Below are 24,619 nucleotides of genomic sequence, written 5' to 3'. Positions count from 1 at the left end.
CACAACCAACGTACATGCCCCTGACTGGAATTGAACCTGGGACCCTTCAGTCCACAGACCGACGCTCTACCACTGAGCCAAACTGGTTTCGGCTATTTGGGTCTTTTTTAATTCCATATAAATTTTTGGAGAGTTTGTTCTAGGTCTGTGAAATACACCATTGGTATTTTAATGAGGATTGTCTTGAATCTTATTTGTTACTCTTGTATAACACTGCAATAGGCATGAAAGTGCGGATATCTTATTAGGATAGTAATTTCATCTGATCAAGTGTCTGAATCTGGCTGTCAATTTTCAGGAAATATGAGGACATGGTACAAGTTAAACTGTACCATGAGTGAGTATGCAATCAGCAAAATCCAGGTTGTGGGTAATTCTGCAAGTCAAGTGTCCCAAGTTCTTCAACAGATGAATTGTAAGAGAGCAGAAGGGAGAACAAATAGAGAAAAAGAGACCTGAAACCCCCCCCCCCCCCCCAAAACCCCAACATATCCAATAAAAATAGGCAAGATGAAATGTTAGTAAGGATGCACAATCGGAAGATAAAAGTATAAAGAAATTTAAGGACATATTTCCAATAAAAGTCAGAGTAGTGGTAACTTGGAGGGGTTATGATTGGGATGAGGATATATGGAGAGGTTTTGGGGTGGTTTCAAAGTTCTATTTCATGATCTGGGTGGTGTTTACTATGGGTTTAACCTTAGGATAATTTATGAAGCTCTACATTTATTTTGTGTGGGTCTTATTATATGTGTGTTATATATATTATTTTATTTTTTAAGATCACAAACATATACTTATTTTTTTCAAAGCGTTTCATTTCATTTTTATTTTTGACTGTTCTTTCAGATGTCTATATTTTTTATTTCTTTCTTTTTCTTTCTTTTTATTTTTTTATTTATTTTTATTTTTACTTTTGAGTTGTAGATTTCAGAAAGTTTAAAACACTTTGTAAACCATCAAACCGTTGACCTTTAGTTCCCCAAAGCAAGAGTTCTGCCATCAATTCCTTGTATATCTCACATTACTCAGCATATAACATATGTTCAGTTGGGACCTGTAAGGCTCAGTGTGCTCCCCAGACTTATGTTGATGATGTTAGAGGGATTTTCCCATGCTCTTTGGAAAACTCTGTAAATAGATAAAAGCTGCACTAGAACTGGGCTGGGCTATACTTTAACCCTGTATTCAGGAATTAAGCAAAACGTGTGTGTAAGTCATGTTGCTTCCATTTACAATCCGTGGCAACTTGGGAAAGTCATTTATCCCACTTGAGCCTCATGTTATTTACTTTTAAAATGGGAGAATAATATCTACCTGGTCAACCTCCCCTCTCCCCCCCTTATGTGAGATTGAGAGCACTTTGTAAATTATACAAGGTAACCTTATGGTTCTTTGCACACTATATGCATTTGTTAAATGGATGTAGAATGAAGGTACAAAGATACCTACACAACATCCTACTTGGACTTAGAATGGAGCTGTTGACAGAGTGTGAATTCAGTCAGCAACATGTAAGTGGCGCTCAGGAAGTGTGTTTTAATGAGGGGACGTCATGTTCAAAGTCAGACCTTTAGTTTATTGGCCTGCTCAGTGGAGCAAGCAGGCGTTCTTGTTCTTGAAAGGTTCACTAGCCATGCAGCCCCTCATCTCTTAGGAGCTACATATGGAGCAACTCTCCCTGGTCTCTGAGCTGTCCCTTTGCTGAGTGCCTCCACCATGAGGAGCTTACTTTTGGTCCTTGTGATCCTTCTCTTGCTCTCCTATGTTCCACCAGGTAAAATGGAATCCCCTCCATGTGGAATTATAAATGAGAAGGGAAAGAGGATGTGAGGTTCTCGAAGAATGAGAAGAAAAGCAGGACTTGGATGAAAAAAGCAGGTGCAGAGAGGGATGTGAGCAGAGAGGGATGCTCTGGGCTGTTTCAGGGAATGGAGAGAAGGTGCTAAGGACACAACACAGGATGTTGTGAATCAAAGTTAGAGGGGAAAGTTGGACTGGTGGTATTGGCAGAAGTGGAGCAGAGCAAAAGCATGAGACCGTTAGCGGTCAGGTAGGATTTTGGAGGGAGGGGAGAGGCTGTTTCTTTAGGACTCTTAGAATTTGCACTCCAAAGTCAGTTACCTGCATGATTTCTCACAGTCTTAGAAATGAAGGCAAATTTGATACTGAGTGGAATCAGCAGACAGAGCTGGTTGTTCAAATGAACTTACAGCATAATGGGATCCTATGGGACATCAGTTAGAAGGGTCAGCATTTTTGTTCTCTGGATAGAAGCCAGCAACTTGATAGTATGGAGAAGGGTCCCTTTAAGTCACTAAAGAAGAGGTCCTCTAGAGCTGTTTTGCTTATGTTTTGCTGGGATTTGCATCTTTTTACGTGTGGCCCTAAACCTGCATATTCAAAAGGTAGCACTAAGGGCCAAGTGTTAAGTATTCCAAAGAGAGGCACAGATGAGGATGGCATTGAGACTGCTGCTGTGATGCTCCTGCCTGGATGGCAGGACTTCTGGACACTTTGCATTGTGTCTCCACTGGACTCCTGTATTCCCTGGGACTAAAGGGCAAATTTGTTTGCGAATGGCCTGTGGTCGTAGCAAATTGAATATCCTCACCCCACAAAGCCCATGGGCCAGCCAGGTGGAGAGCCTAATAAGGCTTAGCACATAGAGGGGATACTTCAGTAGGGTGACTCCAAGCCACCAGGACCTTCTTAAACTGCCTCTTTTTCCCCCCTTCTCCCCCCTCCTCAGCTTGCAGAGGGACTCAGGCCTTAAGGTTAGAAAAAATACTAGCAACAGATTTAGATATGTGTTTTAGGTATTCAAACCACTTCACAATCATTATCCCTTGGGACATTTTCACGTACCCTGTGATTCAGCCAAGACGGATAGTAAGGCACTTGGCAAAAAGTCACAGAGAATGTTATTGGGAATGCAGGGCCAGAACCACAGGGCCAAATTGTCTTCTAAAGTGATGACATATGGTGGTTTAATTTTAGTAAATATTGCCAAACTGTCTTCCAAATTGGTGGGACCAATTTGTATTCCCACTCATAGTTTTTGAGAGTTCTTGTTGCTCACATCCTTTTCCACAATTAGTATTTTCTGCTTCTTTTTCCATCCTGGCTGGGGTTGGGGGTGGGGAAGTGGGGAGGGGGTGAATAGTGATGACATATGGTGGTTTAATTTGCATTTCACTGATGATCAATAGAATTGAGCATACATACTATTGCAAATGGTCAGTGATCATTCCTTCAAACGAACACGGTGACAGTCTCAAACTGCCTGGTACTATCTCAGACTCTGAATGCCTCCTAGATTAGGGCCTCTGGAAATACTTCTAGGTCACAATGATCTATTTTAAAAAAAATATTTTATTGATTTTTTGAGAGGAAAGAGAGAAAGAGAGAGAGAGAGAGAGAGAGAGAGAGAGAGAGAGAGAGAGAGAGAGAGAGAGAGAGAGAGAGAGAGAGAGAGAGAGGGAGACAGAGAGAGACTTCTTATTTCACTTATTTATTCATCCATTGGTTGCTTCTTGTATGTGTCCAGACTGGGGATCAAACCTGAAACTTTGGTGTATCAGGATGATGCTCTAACCACCTGAGCTACTGGTCCAGAACCACAATGGTCTTTCCATTGCAATTTGTGCCATGCTGAATCTGCTGGGTTCTGTGACCTGCACATGTCAGTGGGGAGCATGGGAACTAAAGACTTATGACAGGGTCTCTGGAAAAAAACATTAAAGCAACTGAAAAAGCAGCATCCAGCTATAACATGACCGGGAGGTTTTGACCCTGTTCAATTTACTATGAGAAAGTTCTAAAGTATAGCCTACAATCTAATTTACTCACGATACCATGACCCCACGGGACACTGTGCATTTATTTACCTTTGTTTTTGTTGGCAGTGAGAAGTGGAGTGAATCAATATGTAAGTGGCCTCTTTTCTTCATGCTGGCGATTCAAAGGTGCTTGCAGGATAACATGTCTCAGAAATGAAAACTATCATATTCTTTGTGACGCGAAACATCTGTGTTGCATAACCAAGAAGGTTTTACCTCCTTTGATTGGGAAATAGTTGTATCCGAGTTTCTCCCTGATTTCCCCTGGAGACCCCGATCCTACTCAGATGCATCATCCTATTAAAACAATGGCCTTAGCCTCTTCATGTTTCTGTGTCTGCTGTGTTTCTCTTTAAGGGCATTCATTGTGTCTCCTATGGAAATAACCTCTTAGATAAATTTCCTGTCTTCAGTACTTTTCTTGTCGTTAATTTATCCCTTATTAAAGTGTCCTAAAACCTTCTTTTTTTTTTTGAAGTTTACTATACAATCAGAAAAGTGTACAAATCATAAGCAAACATATTAATGAGTTTCACAAATCTAACACACTCATGGAACCTGTTGCACTTGGTGAAGAAAGGAATATTCCTATATCCCAGTCAGGATGACAAAGGCCTGAATTCTAATACCGTAAATCCTGAGGCCTGTTTTAGAATTTTATATAAATGAGTTATACAGTAGGTACATTTTTGCATCTGGGTTCTTCTAATCTACATTATTTTTTTAATCACATTTATTTATATTTTTGATGTATTGATAATTATAGTTTATTCATTCTCAATATAGTATTATATTGAGGAATACATCACGATTTATTTGAATATTCTAGTGTAGATGGCTATCTGTGTAGTTTTTAGTTTGGGGCTCTTGTGAATAGTGTTTTGATGAACATTCTTATACATATTTTTTGAGGTTTCTATGCAAGCATTTTGTGGGTATATAGCCATGTGTGACATTGATAGTCATAGGCCATGCATATACTAGATTTCAGTAGATATTGCCAAATTGTCTTCCAAATTGGTGGAACCAATTTGTATTCCCACTCATAGTTTTTGAGAGTTCTTGTTGCTCACATCCTTTTCTGCAATTAGTATTTTCTGCTTCTTTTTCCATCCTGGCTGGGGGTCAAGGGTGGGGGAGTGGTGAGGGGGTGAATAGTGATGACATATGGTGGTTTAATTTGCATTTCACTGATGACCAATAGAATTGAACATCCATACTATTGCAAATGGTAAGAACTCTTTTTTTCTTTTAACCACAGTGTAGTAGTCCATTGTGTAGATGTACTACTGCCTTTTTTTTTATTTTAAAGAATATATTTTATTTATTTTTTACAGAGAGGAAGAGAGAGGAATAGAGAGTTAGAAACATTGATGAGAGAGAATCACTGATCAGCTACCTCTTGCACACCCCTACTGGGGATATGCCTGCAACCAAGGTACATGCCCTTGACTAGAATTAGACCTGGGACCTTTCAGTCCGCAGACTGACGCTCTATCCACTGAGCCAAACCGGTTTTGGCACCACAGCTTTTTAATCCACTCATCTGCTGATGGGCACTTAGGCAATTTCCAAATCTTAGCTATGGTAAATTGTGCCACTATGAACATAGGGGTGAATATATCCTTTCATGTTCAGATTATTACAGGTGTTCCTCTCCCCAACCCCATATCTCCCCTCCACCTGATTCCCCACCCCACCCCATGCCCTTACCCCTGCCACTGTCTTCATCCATAGGTATAAGATTTTTGCCCAATCTCTTCTCACATCCTGCAGACTGCCTTCCCCCTGAGAATTGTCAGTCCACTCCCTTTCTATATCCTTGATTCTATTATATTCACCAGTCCATTCTGTTTTTCAGATTTTTTATTCACTTGATTTTTAGATTCACTTGTTGGTAGGTATGTATTTGATGTCTTTTTGTTGCTCATAGTTTTTACCTTTACTTTTTTCTTCTTCCTCTTCTTAAAGAATAATCTTCAGTATTTCATATAATCCTGGTTTGGTGATGAACTCCGTTAGCTTTTTCTTATCTGTGAAGCTCTTTATTTGACCTTCAATTCTGAATGATAGCTTTGCTGGGTAGAATAATCTTGGTTGTAGGTTCTTGCTGTTCATCACTTTGAATATTTCTATCCACTCCCTTCTAGCCTGCATAGTTTCTGTTGAGAAATCAGCTGACAGTTGTATGGGTACTCCTTTGTAGGTAACTAACTGTTTTTCTCTTGCTGCTTGTAAGATTCCCTCTCTGTCTTTTGCCCTTGGCATTTTAATTATGATGTGTCTCGGTGTGGTCCTCTTTGGATACCTCTTGTTTGGGGTTCTGTGCACTTCCTGCACTGGTAAGTCTATTTCTTTCACCAAGTAGGGAAAGTTTTCTGTCATTATTTCTTTCAATAGGCCTTCAATATCCTGGTCTCTCTCTCTCTCTCCTTCTGGCATCCCAAAAATCTGATGTTGGTACGCTTAAAGCCATCCCAGAGGCTCCTTACACTATCCTCACACTTTTGGGTTCTTCTTTTTTTCTGCCTATCTGGTTGGGTGTTTTTTGTTTCCTCATATTCCAGATCTTTGGTTTATCTCTTGGGGTACATTGATCTACACTTGAGTTTCTGTATATTCTTTATTTTCAGACAGTGTATGCTTAATTTCTGACTGGTCCTTTTCCATTTTTTTTTTTTTTTTTTTTTTTTTTTTTTTTTTTTTTTTTTTTTTTTTTTTTTTTTTTTTTTTTTTTTTTTGGTATTCTTATTAAGGTCCTTGAAGATCTTTTCAAGTTTCTCAGTGGTTTTTAGAAGGTTCTTGAGTAACTTTATAAATGTAATTCTGAACTCTGTGTCATCCAGTAGTTTACTTTCCTCCATCTCTCCCATTTGTGACATGCTTCTGTGTCTCCACATTTTGGTTGCCTCCCTGTGTTGATGGAGTGGCTTTGTGTGGTAGGCGACCTATAGAGGCCAGTAGCTCGGCTTTCCCAATCACCCAAGGTGGTTGCTCTTGGTACACCCCTTTGTGGGCTGAGTGCAAAGTCTTGGTGTAGTTAAGCCTTGATTGCTGTTGGTACACTGGGTGTAATTGACCTCCAGGCCAATTGGCTGTGAGGACCCGCTGTGTTTATAATGGAAGAACTACTGTGCTGGAGACATGCTTATGGTGTAGGCCTTGTTTCAGTGAAGCTTTGGTGCTCACTGAGACTGCCTCTCAAATGTGTCACTTATGGATGTGAGGAGTTGAAATCTGTTGTCTCACACTGACCATTAGATACACTGGCTTCTGGATCTCCAATGGGGTGCAGTTCAGCTACTGTCTGAGGCCACCCTGCAGAGCTACAGTGAGAACCACAGTCCTCTCTTCCCTGCTTAGAGCTTGGAGGCTTTGGAGCTGTCTGTACCAGGTTGCAAGTTTGCTAGGTAGAGAAGGCCATTCATATGCAAAAGCTGCTGCTTGGAGCTTGGGTGTGTTTGTAGATTGCGCAGGGCAGAGTCTCAGGGCGGAGTCTCAGGGTGTCACTAGGTTAGAGTGTGGCAAACCAGTCAGCCTCTGTGACTGCATCCCCACATCTCACGCCCTAGCACAGCAAACAATTATTCTTGTGCACAGTTCTGCAAACAAGCCACCCTCACTTTCCAACCCAATGGTACACAGTCCAGCTTCTCCCCAGAGACTGGACTTCAGAGAGATTAGGAGCTTGTTTCTCTTCAGGTTGAAGAAAGCAATGCCCTCCACCAGTTGGGATCTGCCACCAGCCCATATGGTGCGCATGCCTCGTACCTCAGTCTTTCAGCACTTGTGCCCCGAATGCTCCTTTCTCTTTCAGTCTAGTTGTAGAGCTTCCACTCAGCCAGCTTTCCCATGATTCTGGGTGATAGACTTTTTGTCTTTTAGTTGTAGTTTTGAAATTGTTGTGCACTGCAGTAGTTTAGGTGTGTTTACCTAAACCACCATCTTGGATCTCCCATATATCCTTTCTGATAGGTGTTTCTAGTTTCTTGGGATATATACCTAGAAGTTGAATCACTGGGTCAAATGGGAGTTCCATTTTTAGTTTTTTGAGGAAACTCTATACTGTTCTCCACATTAGCTGCACCAGTCTGCATTCCCACCAGAGGTGCACAAGGGTTCCTTTTTCTCTGAATCTTCACCACCACTTGTCATTTGTTGATTTGTTGATGATAGCCATTCTGACAGGTGTGAGATGGTACTGCATTGTCATTTTGATTTATATCTCTTGAATGACTAGTGACTTTGAGCATGTTTTCAGATGTCTCTTGGCCTTCATTATGTCTTCTTTCAAAAAAGTATCTCTTTAGGTCCATTGCCCATTTTTTTTTAAAAAAATATATATTTTATCGATTTTTTTACAGAGAGAAAGGGAGAGGGATAGAAAACTAGAAATATTCATGAGAGAGGGACATCAATCAGCTACCTTCTGCACACCCCCCACCAAGGATGTGCCCACAATCAAAGCACATGCCTTTGACCGGAATCAAACCTGGGACCCTTCAGTCTGCAGGCCGACGCTCTATCCACTGAGCCAAACCAGTCTTGGCCATTGCCCATTTTTTGATTGGATTGTTTATCTTCCTTTTAAGTTGTATGAGTTCCCTTTAAATGTTGGATATTAAACTCTTATAGGAGATAACATTGGCAAATATGTTCTCCCATGCAGTGGGCCTTCTTGTTTTATTGATGGTTTCTTTTGCTGAGCAAAAGCTTTTTATTTTGATGTATTCCCATTTGTTTATTTTCTCTTTAATTTCCATTGCCCTAGGACCATGGTTGGCAAACTGTGGCTTGCAAGCCACATGTGGCTCTTTGGCCCCTTGATTGTGGCTCTTCCATAAAATACCATGGTCTATTTTGAAGCAGTGGCATTAGAAGTTTAAGTTTAAAAAATTTGGCTCTCAAAAGAAATTTCAATTTGATACTTGATATTTGGCTCTGTTGACTAATGAGTTTGCCGACCACTGCCCTAGGAGCTGTATCGGTGAAGAAATTGCTTCAGCATATGTCTGAGATTTTGCTGCCTATGGATGCCTCTAGTATTTTTATGGTTTCCAATCTTATGTTTAAGTCCTTTATCTACTTTGAGTTTATTTTTGTGTATGGTGACAGTTGGTGGTCTAGTTTCATTTTTCTTGCATGTATCTGTCCAATTTTCCCAACAGCATTTATTGAAGATACTGTCTCAACTCCATTGTATGCTCTTGCCTCTTTGTCAAATATTAATTGAGCATAGTGAATTAGGTTGATTTTTGGGTTTTCTATTCTATTTTGTTGATCTATATGTCTGTTTTGTGCCAGTACCAGGCACTTTTGAGAAGAGTGGTTTTATAATACAGCTTGATATCTGGTATTGAAATTCCATCTATTTTGTTCTTTTTTCTCAGAACTGCTGCAGCTAATTGAGGTTGTTTTTTTTATTCCAGATGAATTTTTGGAGAGTTCATTCTAGGTCTGCAAAACATGCTGTTGGTATTTTAATTCTACCACTGAAATTTATCTGTAGCTGCCATTGTGGTTGGCACTGTCATATTTACACTGATGTCGCTCCATATTTGGGGAAAAAGAAAGGACTGTTACATTTTGTATAAGGTTCACTGAGCCAGTTTTATGTTGGTCCAAACTAAGATAGGGTAAATATCCCTGTTCTGTACCTTTTTTTCATTACCTAGGCACTAAATCAATGTGACTTATGGTCTCAGGTCTCACAGAGTCTCTTTTGAAAACAGCATTTACTGCTACTTCCTGCAATCTCTTCTGTACAGAACTCAGGAAGATATTTATGTGACTTGGAAGGAAAGAGATACCATCCTAAGAAGTCCATATTCCTCTCCCCTTTGAAAAATTGTCCCCCTTATGTCCATCCCCTTCTCCATATACACCTGAACTTATGCCAGTAGATTAAGCCAGATAGCAGCCTTCCAACTCCACACAAAGACCTCACTTCAATGGATGTAAAAAGTATATAGAACAACCCATCCAATTGCTTGATGCATTTCAAAGTAAGTTACAAATATCAGTACAGGTGTCCTTAGAATTATATTATCACCTCAGAATTATATTATTACTTGAAGTTTAATAGTTTTCCTTTTTGTTTGTTAATCCTCACCTGAAGATTTTTTCCCCCCATTGATTTTTAAAGTGCAAGGGATGGGGACAGAGAGATAGAGAGAGAGAGAGAAACATCAATGTGAGAGAGACACATTGCTTGGTTGCCTCCAACATGAGACCTGACTTGCAACTCAGGTATGTACCTTTGACTGGAATTGAACCCAGGATCCTTCAGTCCTCGGCTGAAGCTCTATCCACTGAGTCACATCAGCCAGAAACTAGTTTCTTTTAATATATTAAAAAAATAAAATTTGCGTACAATGAAATGCAAAGATCTTGAGTGGACCAGTCTAAGAGCTTTGATGAATGCATATACATATGTAATGTAAACCTTGTCAAGAGCTCAAATATTTACATCACTTCAGAAAGTTCCCTCGTTCCCCTTTCAATTGATATTTGCTACCAACTTTGTATTTTCTGAGCAACAACTTCTGCTATGTTTTATATTAACCATATGTTAAGTTTGTCTATTCTAGAAGTTTATATGTATGTTATTAGAGTACATACTCTCTTGAGTAAGAATTTTACCTTCAGTTAGATTAGATAATATTTTTATGTTTTCCTTATGATGTTGCTTATATCAATAGTTCATTTCTTTTCATTTTGTTTTATTTAAAAAAATATATTTTATTAAAAAAATATATATTTTATTGATTTTTTACAGAGAGGAAGGGAGAGGGATAGAGAGTTAGAAACATCGATGAGAAACATCAATTAGCTGCTTCCTGGCACACCACTGAGTGGGGATGTGCCCACAACCAAAAAACATGCCCTTGACCAGAATTGAACCTGGGACCTTTCAGTCTGCAGACTGATGCTCTATCCACTGAGCCAAACCGGTTTCGGCCCATTTCTTTTTATTGCTGCATAGTATTTTATGACTTCATAAAATTTGTTTGTCAGTTCTTCTCTTGAAGCACATCAAGATGCTTCCACATTTTTTGATTATTGCAATAAAGCTGCAATGAACATTCTTGTACAAATAATTCTGTGAAAATAAGCTTTGATTTCTCTTGAGTCAATACCCATGAGTGGAGTTTCTCAGACATGAGTTAGTTGTCCATTTAGTTTTCTTTTTCGTTTTATTCTTTTTAAAAATTGATTTCAAAGAGGAAGGGAGAAGGAGAGAAAGATAGAAACATCAATAATGGTTTGGCTCAGTGGTAGAGTGTCAGCCTGCGGACTGAAAGGTCCCGGGTTCAATTCCGGTCAAGGGCATGTACGTTGGTTGCGGGCACATCCCCAGTGGGGGGTGTGCAGGAGGCAGGTGATGGATGTTTCTCTCTCATCGATGTTTCTAACTATCTCTCTCTTCTTCTCTGTAAAAAATCAATAAAATATTAAAAAAAAATAATGAGAGAGAATCATTGATTGTTGCCTCTTGCCCTCTCCCTACTGGGGATCTATTATAGTCTGCAACCTGGGCATGTGCCCTTCCCTGGAATAATATCTTGGATGCTTCAGTCCGCAGGCCAAAATTCTATCCACTGAGCCAAACCAGTTAGGGCTAGTTTTCTTTTTAATATATTTTATTGATTTTTTTTTTTTTTTTACAGAGAGGAAGGGTGAGAGATAGAGAGCCAGAAATGTCAATGAGAGAGAAACATCAACCAGCTACCTCTTGTACACCCCCTACCAGGGATGTGCCCGCAACCAATGTACATGCCCTTGACCGGAATCGAACCTGGGACCTTTCAGTCCGCAGACTGACGCTCTACCACTGAGCCAAACCGGCTTCGGCTAGTTTTCTTTTTAAATGACTTTACTGAATAATTCACATTCTATCCTATTTAATAAGAGGTAATATGCAAATTGACCACCACTCCAACAAACAAGATGGCTGCCCCCATGTGGTCAAAGATGGCTGCTCCTGTGTGGATACAAGCTGGCCACCACAAGATGGTCGGCAGAGGAGGGCAGTTGTGGGTGATCAGGCCAGCATGGAAGGGTAGTTGGGAGGGACCAGGCCTGCAAGGGAGGGCAGTTGAAGGTGTCTAGGCTTTCAGAGGAAGGTAGTGGGGGTGACCAGGCCTGCAGGAGAGGGCAGTTGGGGGCGACTGGGTTGGCAAGGGAGGGCAGTTAGGTGTGACCAGGTTGGCAGGGAGGGCAGTTAGGGGCAATCAGGCCAGCAGGGGAGCAGTTAGGCATCGATCAGAGTGTTAGGAGACTGGTTAGGGCGTATTCAGGCTGGCAGGCAGAAGTGGTTAGGGGCAATTAGGCAGGAAGGCAGGTGAGTGGTTGGGAGCCAGCAAATCTGGATTGTGAGAGGGATGTCTGACTGCCAGTTTAGGTTCGATCCCACAGGGACATCCCCTGGCAGTCGGACATCCTCAGAAAGGTTCCAGATTGGAGAGGGTGCAGGCTGAGCTGAGGGATACATCCCCTGGTTCATGAATTTCATGCTTTGGGCCACTAGTAATACCATAAAATTCATTTTTTTAGAGTGCATAGTTCAGTGGTTTTTATATAGTCACAGAGTTGTGCAATCATTACTACAATATATTATACAATATTTTTATCACTCCCCCCAAAAACTGCAGCAGTTTCTCCCTGAATTAGCATGCTAGGGTTGCCATAACATAGTAGCACAAATCAGGTTCCTTAAGCAATGGAAATTTATTATAGCAGTGTCCTGAGGCTAGAAAGTGTAAGAGCAAGATATCCATAGGGCTGGTTCTTTGTAAAGGCTGTGAGAAAGAATCTGTTTCATGAACCTCACCCAGTTTCTGGTGGTTTTCTGGCATTCCTTGGTCTATGGAGGCATAACCCCAAACTCTGCCTTTATCTTTACATGGTGTTCTCCTAGTTTTTATGTGTCTGTGTCCAACTTTCTCTGTATAAGGATATCAGTCTTACTGAATTAGGGATCATCCTAATGACTTCATCTGAAAATCTGCAACCACCTTATTTTTAAGTTAGATCACATTATGAGGAACTGGGGGTTAGAACTTCAACATAGGTCTTTTGGAGGCACATGATTCAATCTATAACAGTCTTCCCTATAGCCTCCCAAAATGTATGTCATTCTCACATGTAAAATATACTCATCCCATTCCAACGTACCCAAAGCTAGTATTTATTCCAGTATGACTGTTAAGTCCAAAATCTCATCTAAATAACATCAAAAGTAGGTGTAAACAACAAGTTATCTGCTTCCAAAATACATCTTCATGACTGGGGTTGAGGTGGTTACCAGGAAAGAGGCAGACTCAATGTGAGTGAATTAAATGGATGTGGCTCATGCAGACTCTGTTCTGGATTCCAATAGGAAGCCTGCCCATAAGCCACTGGGAATACCTCACCTGAGGATTCCTCATCTGGTCTGTGTGTCAACCCCACCTTTCTCCTGACTGGGTTGCCAGCTTCTTGTGCGCACTCCTGATGGTGGTGGCGAGAATGAGCTAGGTAGACAGGAAGTATGCACAGAAAAGAAGCTAAGTTTGTGGGTAAGGAAGAAGTCACAATCTTGAGCTGTGGTGCCATCTTTGGGAAAACTTAAAGAGGTCAGCCTGATGCACTGTCACACTGAGAGGAGACACACAAAGTTAAAAATTCTTCCACAATCGGATGCATGAAGTATGGAGCAAATATATCCCTATAAAGTCAGAAAACCTCCTAGCTATAACCAAGACCAACAAAATATACTTTCCACATGAAGACAGCTAGTAATGACTGGAGAACACTGCTACTTTTTTATTTTTTATTATTATTTTTAAAATATATTTTATTGATTTTTTTTGCCCCCCTCCCTCCCTCCTATACATACCCTCCCTCCCCAGAGTTTTATGTCCATTGGTTGTACTTATGTGCATGTACACAAGTCCTTCGGTTGATCTATTATCTCCCCCAGATCTTCCTCTCCTCCCCACTGTAATTTGACAGTCTGCCTGTTGCTTTACTGTCTCTATATCTGTCTCTTGGTTCATCAGTTTATAATGTTCTTTATCATCCACAAATGAGTGAGGTCATGTGGTGTTTCTCTTTCATTGATTGGCTTATTTCACTCAGCATGATGTTCTCCAATTCCATCCAGGTTGCTGTAAATGATGAGAATTCCTTCTTTTTTATGGCAGCATAGTATTCCATTGTGTAGATGTACCATAGTTTTTGGATCCAATCATCTGCTGATGGGCACCTAGGCTGTTTCTGGCTATTGTAGATTGTGCTGCTATGAACATAGGGGTGCATATATCCTTTCTGATTGGTGTTTCTAGTTTCTTGGGATATATTCCTAGAAGTGGGATTACTGGGTCAAATGGGAGTTCCATTTTCAGTTTTTTGAGGAAACTCCACACTGTTCTCCACAGTGGTTGCACCAGTCTGCATTCCCACCAGCAGTGCACGAGGGTTCCTTTTTCTCCGCAACCTCGTCAACACTTGTCGTTTGTTGATTTGTTGATGTTGGCCATTCTGACAGGTGTGAGATGGTACTGCATTGTTGTTTTGATTTGCACCTCTCGGACAATTAGTGACTTTGAGCATGTTTTCATGTGCCTTTTGGCCTTCCTTCTGTCTTCTTTTGAAAATATTTTATTTAGGTCCATTGCCCATTTTTTAATTGGATCATTCATTTTCCTTTTATTTAGTTGTATAAGCTGTCTGTAAATGTTGGAGATTAAACCTTTATCAGTGGTGAGAACACTGCTACTTGCAATTTAAAATAAGAAATGGAAAACAAGAAACATGAAAAATGAAGAAAACATGACATCACAAAAGATCACAATAATTCTCTAATAATTGAGGACAAAGACAAAAGGATCTGCAATATACTTTAGAAATAATTAAAAATATCTCAGTGAACTTCAAACAAACAAACAAATAAATAAACAAATATAATAAACAAACAACAAACAACTCACAAACAAAACCTAACAACCCCAGCAAAACAATTAAAAAAATCAAGAAACAATATACAAACAAAATGAGAAATCTAACAAAGAGCAAGAAATCATTAATAAAAACCAAAACACCCAAGTAGAAATCCTGGAGCTGAAGAATAAATGAATAAGATTTAAAAAAATTAAAGTGAAGAGCATCAAAAGCAGGGTTCTTTATCTTCAAAGGGAAGATAGAATTAGTGGATTAGAGAATAGAAACTTGGAAGTAACCCAGTCAGAAGAGAACTATCTATATAATGAAAGCGTCAGCGACCATTATGGCAGAACAAGCAGAACGACTGGTCACTATGATGTGCACTGACCACCAGTGGTCCTGCTCAGCCAGAAGCTGGGCTCACTGCTGGTGAGTGCAGCAGCAGTGGCGGGTATCTCTCCTGCCTTTGCGGCAGCGTTAAGGAGCAGTGAGCTGAGCGTTAAGGAGCAGCAAGCAGGCAGGTGGTAAGGAGCAAGGGGTCCTGGACTGCAAGAGGGCACAGGCTGGGCTGAGGGGACCACCCCCCTTGCACAAATTTTGTGCACCAGGCCTCGAGAGAGAGAGAGAGAGAGAGAGAGAGAGAGAGAGAGAGAGAGAGAGAGAGAGAGAGAGAGAAAAGAACAAAGAAGGCCTACATAATGTATGGGGTACCATTAAAAGAATAAATATTAGAATTATAATAGTTCCAGAAGGAAAAGAAAGGGAGAAGGAATAGTTTATTTAAAAATATAATATCTGAGAAATTCCCATGCTGAGGAGAGGTTTAACATCTAAATTCATTAAGCTAATAGATATACTCATTATTTTGATTCAAAATTATATTCCTTAAGACCCATTATAATGAAAATGTCAAAAATCAAAGACAGCCTGGCTGGCATGGCTCAGTGTTGACATAGGAATCAGGAGGTCATGGTTTGATTCCCAGTCAGGGCACATACCTGGGTTGTGGGCTTGATCCCCAGTGTGGGGCATGCAGGAGGCAGTTGATCAATGATTCTCTCTCATCATGATGTTTTATATCTCTCTTCCTCTTCCTTCATCTCTGAAATCAATAAAAGTATATTAAAAAAATCAAAAACAAAGAGAAAATCCTAAAAGCAGCCTGATAAAAAAAAGTAATCTAAAAAGGACCTTATTAAGTTCTCAGTGAATTTCTCAGCAGAAACCTTATAGGTTGGGAGAAAGTCATATCATATATTTAAAGTGCTGAAAGATCAAATGTCAGCCAAGCGTACTCTGTCTGGCAAAGTTATCCTTCAGAAATGAGTGAAAAATAAAAACTTTGCCAGAAAAATAAAAGTTGAGACAATTCTTTACCACTATCCCTGTCTTACAAGACATGCTGAAGGAATATTTCAAACAGAAATAATAACTAACTAGTTATATGAAAATATGCAACACTTTGGCATATTTTGTGTTTTCTAATTGTCAAATTAGAAAACACTATATGCAATATGATGATGTGCTAACCATTTAACTGTAGTATAAAGGTTAAAAAATATACTCAAAGTAACTATAATTTTAACAAATACACAATATAAAAAGTGGTAAAGTGTGATTTCACAAACATAAAAGAGGATAAATAAAAGGGTAGATTCTTTAAAAAAATATATTTTATTGAGTTTTTACAGAGAGGAAGAGAGAGGGATAAAAAGTTAGAAACATCAATGAGAGAGAAGCATCGATCAGCTGCCTCTTGCACACTCCCTACTGGGGATGTGCCTGCAACCAAGGTACATGCCCTTGACCGGAATCGAACCTGGGACCTTTCAGTCTGCAGGCTGAGGCTCTATCCACTGAGCCAAATCGGTTTTGATGGTAGATTCATTTTTAAAAATATTTTTATTGATATCAGAAAGGAAGGGAGAGGGAGAGAGAGATTGAAACATCAATGATGAGAAAGAATCATTGATCAGCTGCCTCCTGCACACCCCCATTAGGAGCAGCAAGCAGGCAGGCGGTAAGGAGCGAGAGATCCTGGACTGCAAGAGGGCACAGGCTGGGCTGAAAGGACCACTTAAGGGATTAAGTCCACAACCTAGGCATGTGCCCTTGACTGGAATAGAACCCAGGACCCTTCAATCTGCAGGTCGATGTTCTATCCACTGAGCCGAACCAGGTAGGGCCAGGTACATTTTCTGTAGGTGATTGAGGTTAAGTTGTCGCAAGAGCATCAAATTCCTCCCTCGCTCATGAGTGTGGGGTCCTTGGAGTGCTGCTGAAATAAGCATTTTCAAAGCCCCCCTGGGAGAACAAGATGTAGTAAAAGACTTTATTTTGTGTAGTTACATTCCTCAGTTTCTAATGACCCTTAACCCAGTGGTTGGCAAACCGTGGCTCGCGAACCACATGCGGCTCTTTGGCCTCTTGAGTGTGGCTCTTCCACAAAATACCACATGCAGGGGCGCACGTACAGTGCGATTGAAACTTCTTGGCCTACTTGCAGAAGTCGGTTTTTGGCTCTCAAAAGAAATTTCAATCCTTGAACTGTTAATATTTGGCTCTGTTGACTAATGAGTTTGCCAACAACCGCCTTAAACCAGTCCAGAAAAAGGTGGAGTAAGTATTCCAGTAGAGCCAAAAGCAGCACCAGTGTCCAGAGCTTCTGTTCTAATGTTGCAGCCAGGTCTAGTGCATTGAGTCCAGATTCAGTCCCTTAATCCATGGTGTGGAGTCCACATGGCTGAAGGCTACATGGGCGAATACAGGAGAATACACCTGCATTTTTTCTTGCTGCTTTTAGGAATCCCAAAAGAGCAAGAGGGCCAAGAACCAAGAGCTCAAGCTCCCTTTGTCTAGGAGTTTAAATATTCAGGTTTTGAGTTCTTGCAGTAGCCATGCCTATTCTGGCCACTGGTTAGTTTGTTTCCAGGTGTATCTGTCAGGTAAGCATTTTCCCATGTCACCCAGAACTTCATGAGCCTAGATCTATTATCCAGTCCCTTCCCCAATCGATGAGCAGGGAACAGCCCTGGAGAGTGTTAGATTACAGCTTTCTGGCAAAGTTGTATAAATGGCATGCCTATACCAATATTATCTAATCTTCCCTTTACTCCTTTCATGTGAATAATACTCAGATTATTACAATGGTATCAAAGTTGCTTCCAGAAAAATGGACTGTTAAATCTAGAAAGTGTTTTATGTAGACCCCATGGTAGCCACAAAGCAAAAACATATAGTAGATTCACAGAGGATAAAGAGAAGGAAATCTGAGTCCACTCCTGAAAAGCATCAATTCACAAAGGCAAGAGAGGAACTACAAAACAGCTAGAAAACAAATGGCATTAGTAAGCTCTTATAGATCAATAATCTACATGAAAATGAATCGAATTCTCCAATCAAAAGGTTAGAGTGATTGCATGGATAAAAAAGCAAAGCAAAGCCCAACAAAACAAATAAGTAAACAAACAATAACAATAACAAAAACAAGACCCAACTATATGCTACTATAAGAGACCCACTTCAGCTTTAAGGATTCAGGCTCAAAGGAAAGGGTTGCAAAAAAAAATTTTATTGAAGTGGAAACAAAAAAAAATTATAGGTAGCTATGCTTATAAAGGACAGCTAACTTCATTCTCAAGGAAGTTGCCTATGCAATTGGACCTGTATTCCATACTTGAGGAAAGTTTAGAAGCATAATTAATTTGGAAACGAGAAGGAACTTCTCTTTGGAATAAAACAAAGAATTCAGAAGAGATGAATTGCAAACTCAAGTAAATATACAAATGAGTGAGGGTTTTCAGTACTTAAGCAAATGCAGTGCAATTTGCACAGTGCATTTGAAAAAGGTGTTCTAGAATAGAAAGAATCAGAAAACCCAAATCTTGTATGTACACCATAGCCAAGTGGCCTCATAGCCTAGACCCTAAGCAGGCTGAGGTGGAAAGTCCCATGCTTTCACTCTCTGAAACCAGGAAGGTGAATGAGAACCTGACAACATGGCCTTTCTCCTTGTGTGCCAAGAAGAACTGCAGGGTCAGGCCTGGTCCAGACTCAAGCCAGCCTGCAGTTAGGCCTCGCCTATGTGTTCTATGTGAGAGATGCACAAGGTCAACAGGAGGCCAGGACACATCTGCTCCTCTGTAGATTGGAGGAGCAAAGAAAAGACAGTGGGGAGCTGAAGGAATGGTAAAGCCTAAGTATAAAGAGACATTTTTATAATTTGAAGTCTCTTTGAATAATCAAGACATCCTATCTACGAGTAAAGAGATAAATAGGCACTGAGGAGAGCCCAGATATCACTTTGAATTGGGAAAATGTATTCTAAGTTGATTTCTTGAGAAGCTTAGCTACTTTTAGGAAAGCTGCAGGCCAGCTTTAAAAATCCAAAATCCTAAGAATCTGAAGGCTTATAAAAATGCTAAAGTTTAACAGGTGTGGGCACATCACAGTGCCACCATTTAGTATAAATTCCTTGGCCATGTGAAAGATGGTCAGGGTTTTCAAGGTACTTGACATTCACTGGCTTCTCATGTCAGGGGTCAGGGTTTCCTTTGACACAGCACTCCAGCTGAAACATACAGTAGGCAACTAACATTTCACTTGTATAGCACTCGAGTCTGCAGGTGCCATTTCCATAGCATTTCTGGTGTATTTCTGATGATAGTGGATTCAAGCCTGGAAAGACAATGAATGGGAGGAGAATTCACTAAAGACCTGTTTGGACTATAAAATAACAAGGCCCTCCACTTTTTTTTTCCTTTTTTTTCTTTTACTACACTGGATTCCAAGGAGACTAGTTCATATTGACTGATTCTGATAGAATTTAATTAATTCTAATAGATTCTGATAGAAAAAATTAGCTTGTGCTATGGGTTGAATTGCAGCCCCCACTCCCCAATTCATATGTTGAAACCCTAATCCTCAGTGTGACTGTATTTGGAGATCGAGACTTTAGGAGGTAATTATTATAAATAAGGTCATAACAGGGATGACTGGAATAGATATATGGGGGAAGAAGGGGACATATGTAATACTTCCAACAATAAAAAATTAACAAAAGTAATAACAGTGAGGTCCTAATGCATTAGGATTGGTGGCCTAAATTAATAGGACTGGTAGACTTATTGGTAGAAGACACAGAAAGAAGATGGCAGGAAATATAACTCATCAGAAACTGAATTGACCTGCAGTTGATCTTGGACTTTCCAGCCTCTAGATCTATAAGAAAATAAAGTTTTTTTTGTTTTTTTTGTTTTTTTTTTTTTAAAGCCATGAAGTCTGTGGTATTTTGTTATGGTAGTCTGAGATGACTAAGACAATTAGTAACTTGGAAGTTTGCCTAAATTGGTCAAATAATCACTTGAAACCATCAAATTACCTATGTATATAATCCTTAACTCATTTTTAATTACTTATTAATTACCAAACTAGTTTTTATAAACTCAGGTACTGTTGGGCTGCAGATTTGAGTGTGATATAGACCTTAATCTCAAAAAATTTTCAGTCTAGACAAAGATAGAAGAAACACAAAATACCTGTAAGAGAGAAGAAAAACATGACAAGTCTAGTGAAACATTTGCCAAATGGAATGGTGTGAGTTCAGAGGAGGATGAAATCAGATTTGGGATGTCTTATTAGAGCCCAAGGCATTAGAGCTGGGCTTATCATTTTGTAGACAGGCTACTCCACAAGATCATTGAAATATGAATGTTTCTTTATGCTTACGTGTAAGAAGGTGTTAAAAGGACAAGAGTGCCAGTATTTGTCCATGTGTCAATATTTTGAGCCAACACATATCCTATCCAAGTCATCATGACCTGGAGGATAATTGTCTTATAGGAAAAAAGGGTTATTTAGCTGGCAAGAAGAAGACCTGAAGAAATGAAATGTAATAGTCTGCATAGGAGATGAGAAAGTCCTATGAAAAAGACTAGCCATGGGAATGTATAAGACACTAAGTGGAATATTATAGACTATATGCAATTGTCTGGAGATCTGTGGTCATAAACCATAGTAGAATTGGTCCTACCAAGAGCTTTAAAAGGCCTGAATCCTAGGGATTCTTAATTTCAGCCCATTGAGTTATGATCTGAAAATCTAGTTCATTTGCCTAGAGTATATTGCAGGGAGGTAAGAAATTAAATGGGACCCTCTAACATATGGATTTGAGTTGATTCCACTGAATGAGGAGAATTTTCAGGATGAGATTTCTAAAGTCAGAACATGAGGCCAGTTAGTCTTTCATGTCTTTTATTACATAGGGCCTCATTAATTTTCTTGGAACAAGCAGTTCCACATCTGCTTCACCATGTACTTAACACATCTACAAATAATAATTCACTATATACAATTTCTGCATATTAGGAGGCTTAAAAATGTCATCACCATTTGCTGGTTTTGACTAGTACAACTAGCTATGTTCCTGAATTAGAGACAAACCACTGGCAAAATAAAATGGGACATCACTAATGAAAATATAATGGTACTTCGCATAAGTCAGGCCCTGCACATGTTACTTTAGGCATATTCTATATATTATACCATTTAATTCTTGCTAGTATTATATTTCTGTTCTGAAAGTGAAGAGACTGAGGCTCAGAAAAGCGCAGACTTTTGCCTACAGCAGTACAGCTAACAAGTTGGAGATTCAAGATGCAAGCTCAGACCCTGCTGACATCAAAGCTGCTTGATGCTTTTCCTACTTTGAAAATTAAAGGGCTCCTGGTGGGAGGACATGCATAGGTTTGCTTAGTGGAATTGCTCTTTTCCAGAAAGGACCCCCCAGGAAGATTTCCACTTTACCTGCCAGTGCTGGGTCCCAGAAGATGAGAAAGACAAACACAATGAGGAGAGGCTTCATGGCTAGGCTCTGCTGTGGACGAGGCTGGTGGTAGGGTCTGGAATGGGCTGTCAGAGAGCAGAAAGGGACGCACTCAGTTCTGAGGTGTGGCCTGCTTCAGTTGGATATGCTACACTGATCTCTCCCGAGGCACCTGAGTTGGCAAAGCTCAGATGAGGGAAAAGTGACAGCTGTCCCCATTTGACAGCTTTTCCTTTTGACAACGGTACTGCTCCCTGACTTGGGTTTTCCAAAAATACTAAGGGACTTGAGAACGATATGCTATTTCTTTTTAAAATACATTTTTATTGATTTCAGAGAGGAAGGGAGAGGGAGAGAGAGAGATAGAAGCATCATGATGAGATAAAATTTTTAGGCTGTCCCCTGAGGATCGAACCAACCACTTGGGACCCTTCAGTCACTAGGTCGACGCTCTATCCACTGAACCAAACTGGTTACAAAGGTTAATCTTCACTTTAACTGAACCTGCCTGCTGTCCTTTTTCTTTTCTTTTTCTTTTTGCATCTATGATAACACATCTTTGATAGCTTGTTTGGAGGTTCTAGCAGGGGAGCGCAGCTACTCATATACCCTTGACTGAAGACCGGTCCTCTCCTCTTGGGGGAAAGTCGTCCTCTTCGACCAAGCGCGCAGCTTCGGGAGGGACGCACATGGATCGGTGAGGGAGGAGGGGGACACCCGCCTAGCCAGCCAGATCAGCCGAATCAACCCTGGCGATCAATGAGGTGACAGATGTTGCAGCCAGATCGCCCTCACATCCGATAACACATCTTTGAAATATCAAAGTAATTTGCTTTTTCCCAGACCTCTCAAAGCACAACCACAGTTTCAGAGCAAAGACAACAAATCCTATCATCGTTATCATTATCAGAGTAATTATTGATTGTTAACCATTCTATACCCACAAATGTATGTGTCTATTTATTTTACTTTTTATCCAATCCTAGGGATTTCCCCGCTTGGCTTTCTCCCCTCCTTCTAAAATATCACCACTGAGTTTCATGTATCCATCCTTACACCTCCTCCTTTAATTGTAATGTATAAAGTAAGGTGCATAATTGTCATTCTCTTGAGCTTTTCCTCAATCTCTTAAGATTTTGCTTCCCGGCAATTATTGTCAGTTTAGCTCAAATAAACTCATAAAAATACTTACATGTTTGGATGTTTCTTATGTTGCTATCACCCCAATAAGTTTAATTAAAAAAATAAATTAAAAAAAGGAGTAAAAAATAAAAGAAGTCTGGTGTATTAGTTCTCAAGAGCTGCCATAATAAATGACCAAAAACTAGGTAGCTTAAACAACAAAATGTACAGAATGGCCAGATTACTATGATCTCTGAACGCATAATAATCTGGCCACTCAGTGCATATCCTATATAATAAAAGGCTAATATGCAGCTTGTCCCCTCAACCAGGAGTTTGACCAGCAGGCAGGCCAGCCAACTGCCTATGTCCCTGCCCCCTGGGCAGACTGGCCAGACCCCACCCATGCACAAATTTATGCACTGGGCCTCTAATATTTATGTATATACATCGAGTGGCCAGATTATTATGCGTTCAGAGATGATAATAATCTGGCCACTCACTGAATTGTGTCATTGTTCTGAAGGCCAAAAGTCTGAGATTAAGGTTTTCCCAAACCTAGTCTTAAATAAGGTAGAGGCAGAAGGAGAGTAAATGAGTGAAGGAGAAAAGACAGTTTATATTGTGATGGGTCACTGTTTTTGTCTTTAGTCCTGGTATTTACCGTATTTTTCGGACCATAAGACGCACTTTTTTCCCCCCAGAAGTGGGGGGAAAAAGTCCCTGCGTCTTATGGTCCAAATATAGCCTACACATATACTTTAAAAAAAAAGTTTTTTTACTTGCCCGGCTCTGTGTGGTCTCTGTGTGCTTGCCCAGCTCTAAAATGGTTCTAAACGCTGCTGTTTACTTTACAGGGTTGATTACATGTGTTTATGACTGTGATGTTGGGTTTTAATGCACATAAAATATTTTAGGACACTATTTGTTTCAGAATCTTTTTTTCTTCATTTCCCTTGTCTAAAAACTGGTGCGTCTTATGGTCTGGAGCGTCTTATGGTCCGAAAAATATGGTATATAATAAGAGGGGAGAGAAATGGCATAGGGTAATGGAAGACAGAAATATTGTGTAGTCTGAGAGCAATGATGCACTAGTGTTTCCTTACGTTAGTGGAACTCAGAGAGGTGGCAAGAACATAGCTCAGCATTGATTGCATGGTTCTCTTTAGTAGGTAGTCTCATAGCATTGGCTCCTCTTCCCTCACACAGGTCCCCCCAGTGTGGCAAGGGAGAGTAGCATAATCCCTGTATGGCTGAAATCATGAAAGTGGTAAAGTCATAGACAGTCCCATGTGAATATTTGGTAACATTCAAAATAATATATGAGTAGCAGAATTATCTTATGCACTAGGAATGAGCCTCACCCAAAGAGTTTTGACAATTTTATTTTTATTAAAAGGATCACCCTTTATACCTTTTTCTCATAAAATTTTTTGAAAATTTTAATTTCTTTTAAATTAAATTATTATCTGTGTACATATTTTAACATTGTCCCCCCTCCCATAAATACCTTCCCTCCCCAGAGTTTTGTGTCCATTGATTGTACTTATATGCATGTATACAAGTCCTTCGGTTGATCTCTTATCTCCCCCAGATCTCCCTACCCTCCCCGCTGCAATTTGAGTCTGCCTGTTGCTTTACTGTCTTTATATCTGAGTTTTGACAATTTTATTAAGACTAAGAGGCAACTCAGAAGTCATACCTTGACTAGTTATGGGAGACCAAGTGAGGAGGATATCTTAAGCAAGGTTCTCTCTGATGCCTCACCACTGTTCAACTCCTCTGGAACTTAAAAGTAACTTGGAGGAAAAAGAGCGCGGTGGAGAAACCAAGATGGCGGCATAGGGTAGACACCCGAATGCAGCCTACCACAACAAATTTGAATTTAGAACTGAAAAACAGGAGA

General features: G+C 40.1%; 2 protein-coding genes across 2 annotated transcripts; one reads left to right on the top strand and one right to left on the bottom strand.

The window, feature by feature from the left end:
* The first annotated feature begins 1,719 nt into the window (after positions 1 to 1,719).
* Positions 1,720 to 4,078, top strand: DEFB135 (defensin beta 135). The gene is made up of 2 exons (XM_036423827.1): positions 1,720 to 1,777; positions 3,909 to 4,078. The coding sequence occupies exons 1-2, from the start codon at positions 1,720 to 1,722 to the stop codon at positions 4,076 to 4,078; spliced, it is 228 nt and encodes a 75-aa protein (XP_036279720.1).
* Positions 4,079 to 18,982: 14,904 nt separating this feature from the next.
* On the bottom strand, positions 18,983 to 21,680 carry DEFB134 (defensin beta 134). The gene is made up of 2 exons (XM_036424409.2): positions 21,573 to 21,680; positions 18,983 to 19,445 (listed from the first exon to the last, which is right to left on the bottom strand). The coding sequence occupies exons 1-2, from the start codon at positions 21,628 to 21,630 to the stop codon at positions 19,303 to 19,305; spliced, it is 201 nt and encodes a 66-aa protein (XP_036280302.1). The 5' UTR covers positions 21,631 to 21,680; the 3' UTR covers positions 18,983 to 19,302.
* Positions 21,681 to 24,619: the final 2,939 nt, after the last annotated feature.

This window comes from Pipistrellus kuhlii, unplaced genomic scaffold (assembly GCF_014108245.1).
Source record: "Pipistrellus kuhlii isolate mPipKuh1 unplaced genomic scaffold, mPipKuh1.p scaffold_m20_p_8, whole genome shotgun sequence".
Lineage (NCBI taxonomy): Eukaryota > Metazoa > Chordata > Mammalia > Chiroptera > Vespertilionidae > Pipistrellus > Pipistrellus kuhlii.
This window is presented reverse-complemented; position numbering and strand designations above follow the sequence as displayed.

Bases quoted from the DNA above. Each gene is read 5' to 3' on its own strand.
- DEFB135 (XM_036423827.1), top strand. From the start codon at position 1,720: ATGAGGAGCTTACTTTTGGTCCTTGTGATCCTTCTCTTGCTCTCCTAT. The intron at 1,778-3,908 runs GTAAAATGGAAT...TTTTGTTGGCAG, and splicing joins GCTCTCCTATGTTCCACCAG to TGAGAAGTGGAGTGAATCAA.
- DEFB134 (XM_036424409.2), bottom strand. From the start codon at position 21,630: ATGAAGCCTCTCCTCATTGTGTTTGTCTTTCTCATCTTCTGGGACCCA. The intron at 19,446-21,572 runs GTAAAGTGGAAA...TTGTCTTTCCAG, and splicing joins CTGGGACCCAGCACTGGCAG to GCTTGAATCCACTATCATCA.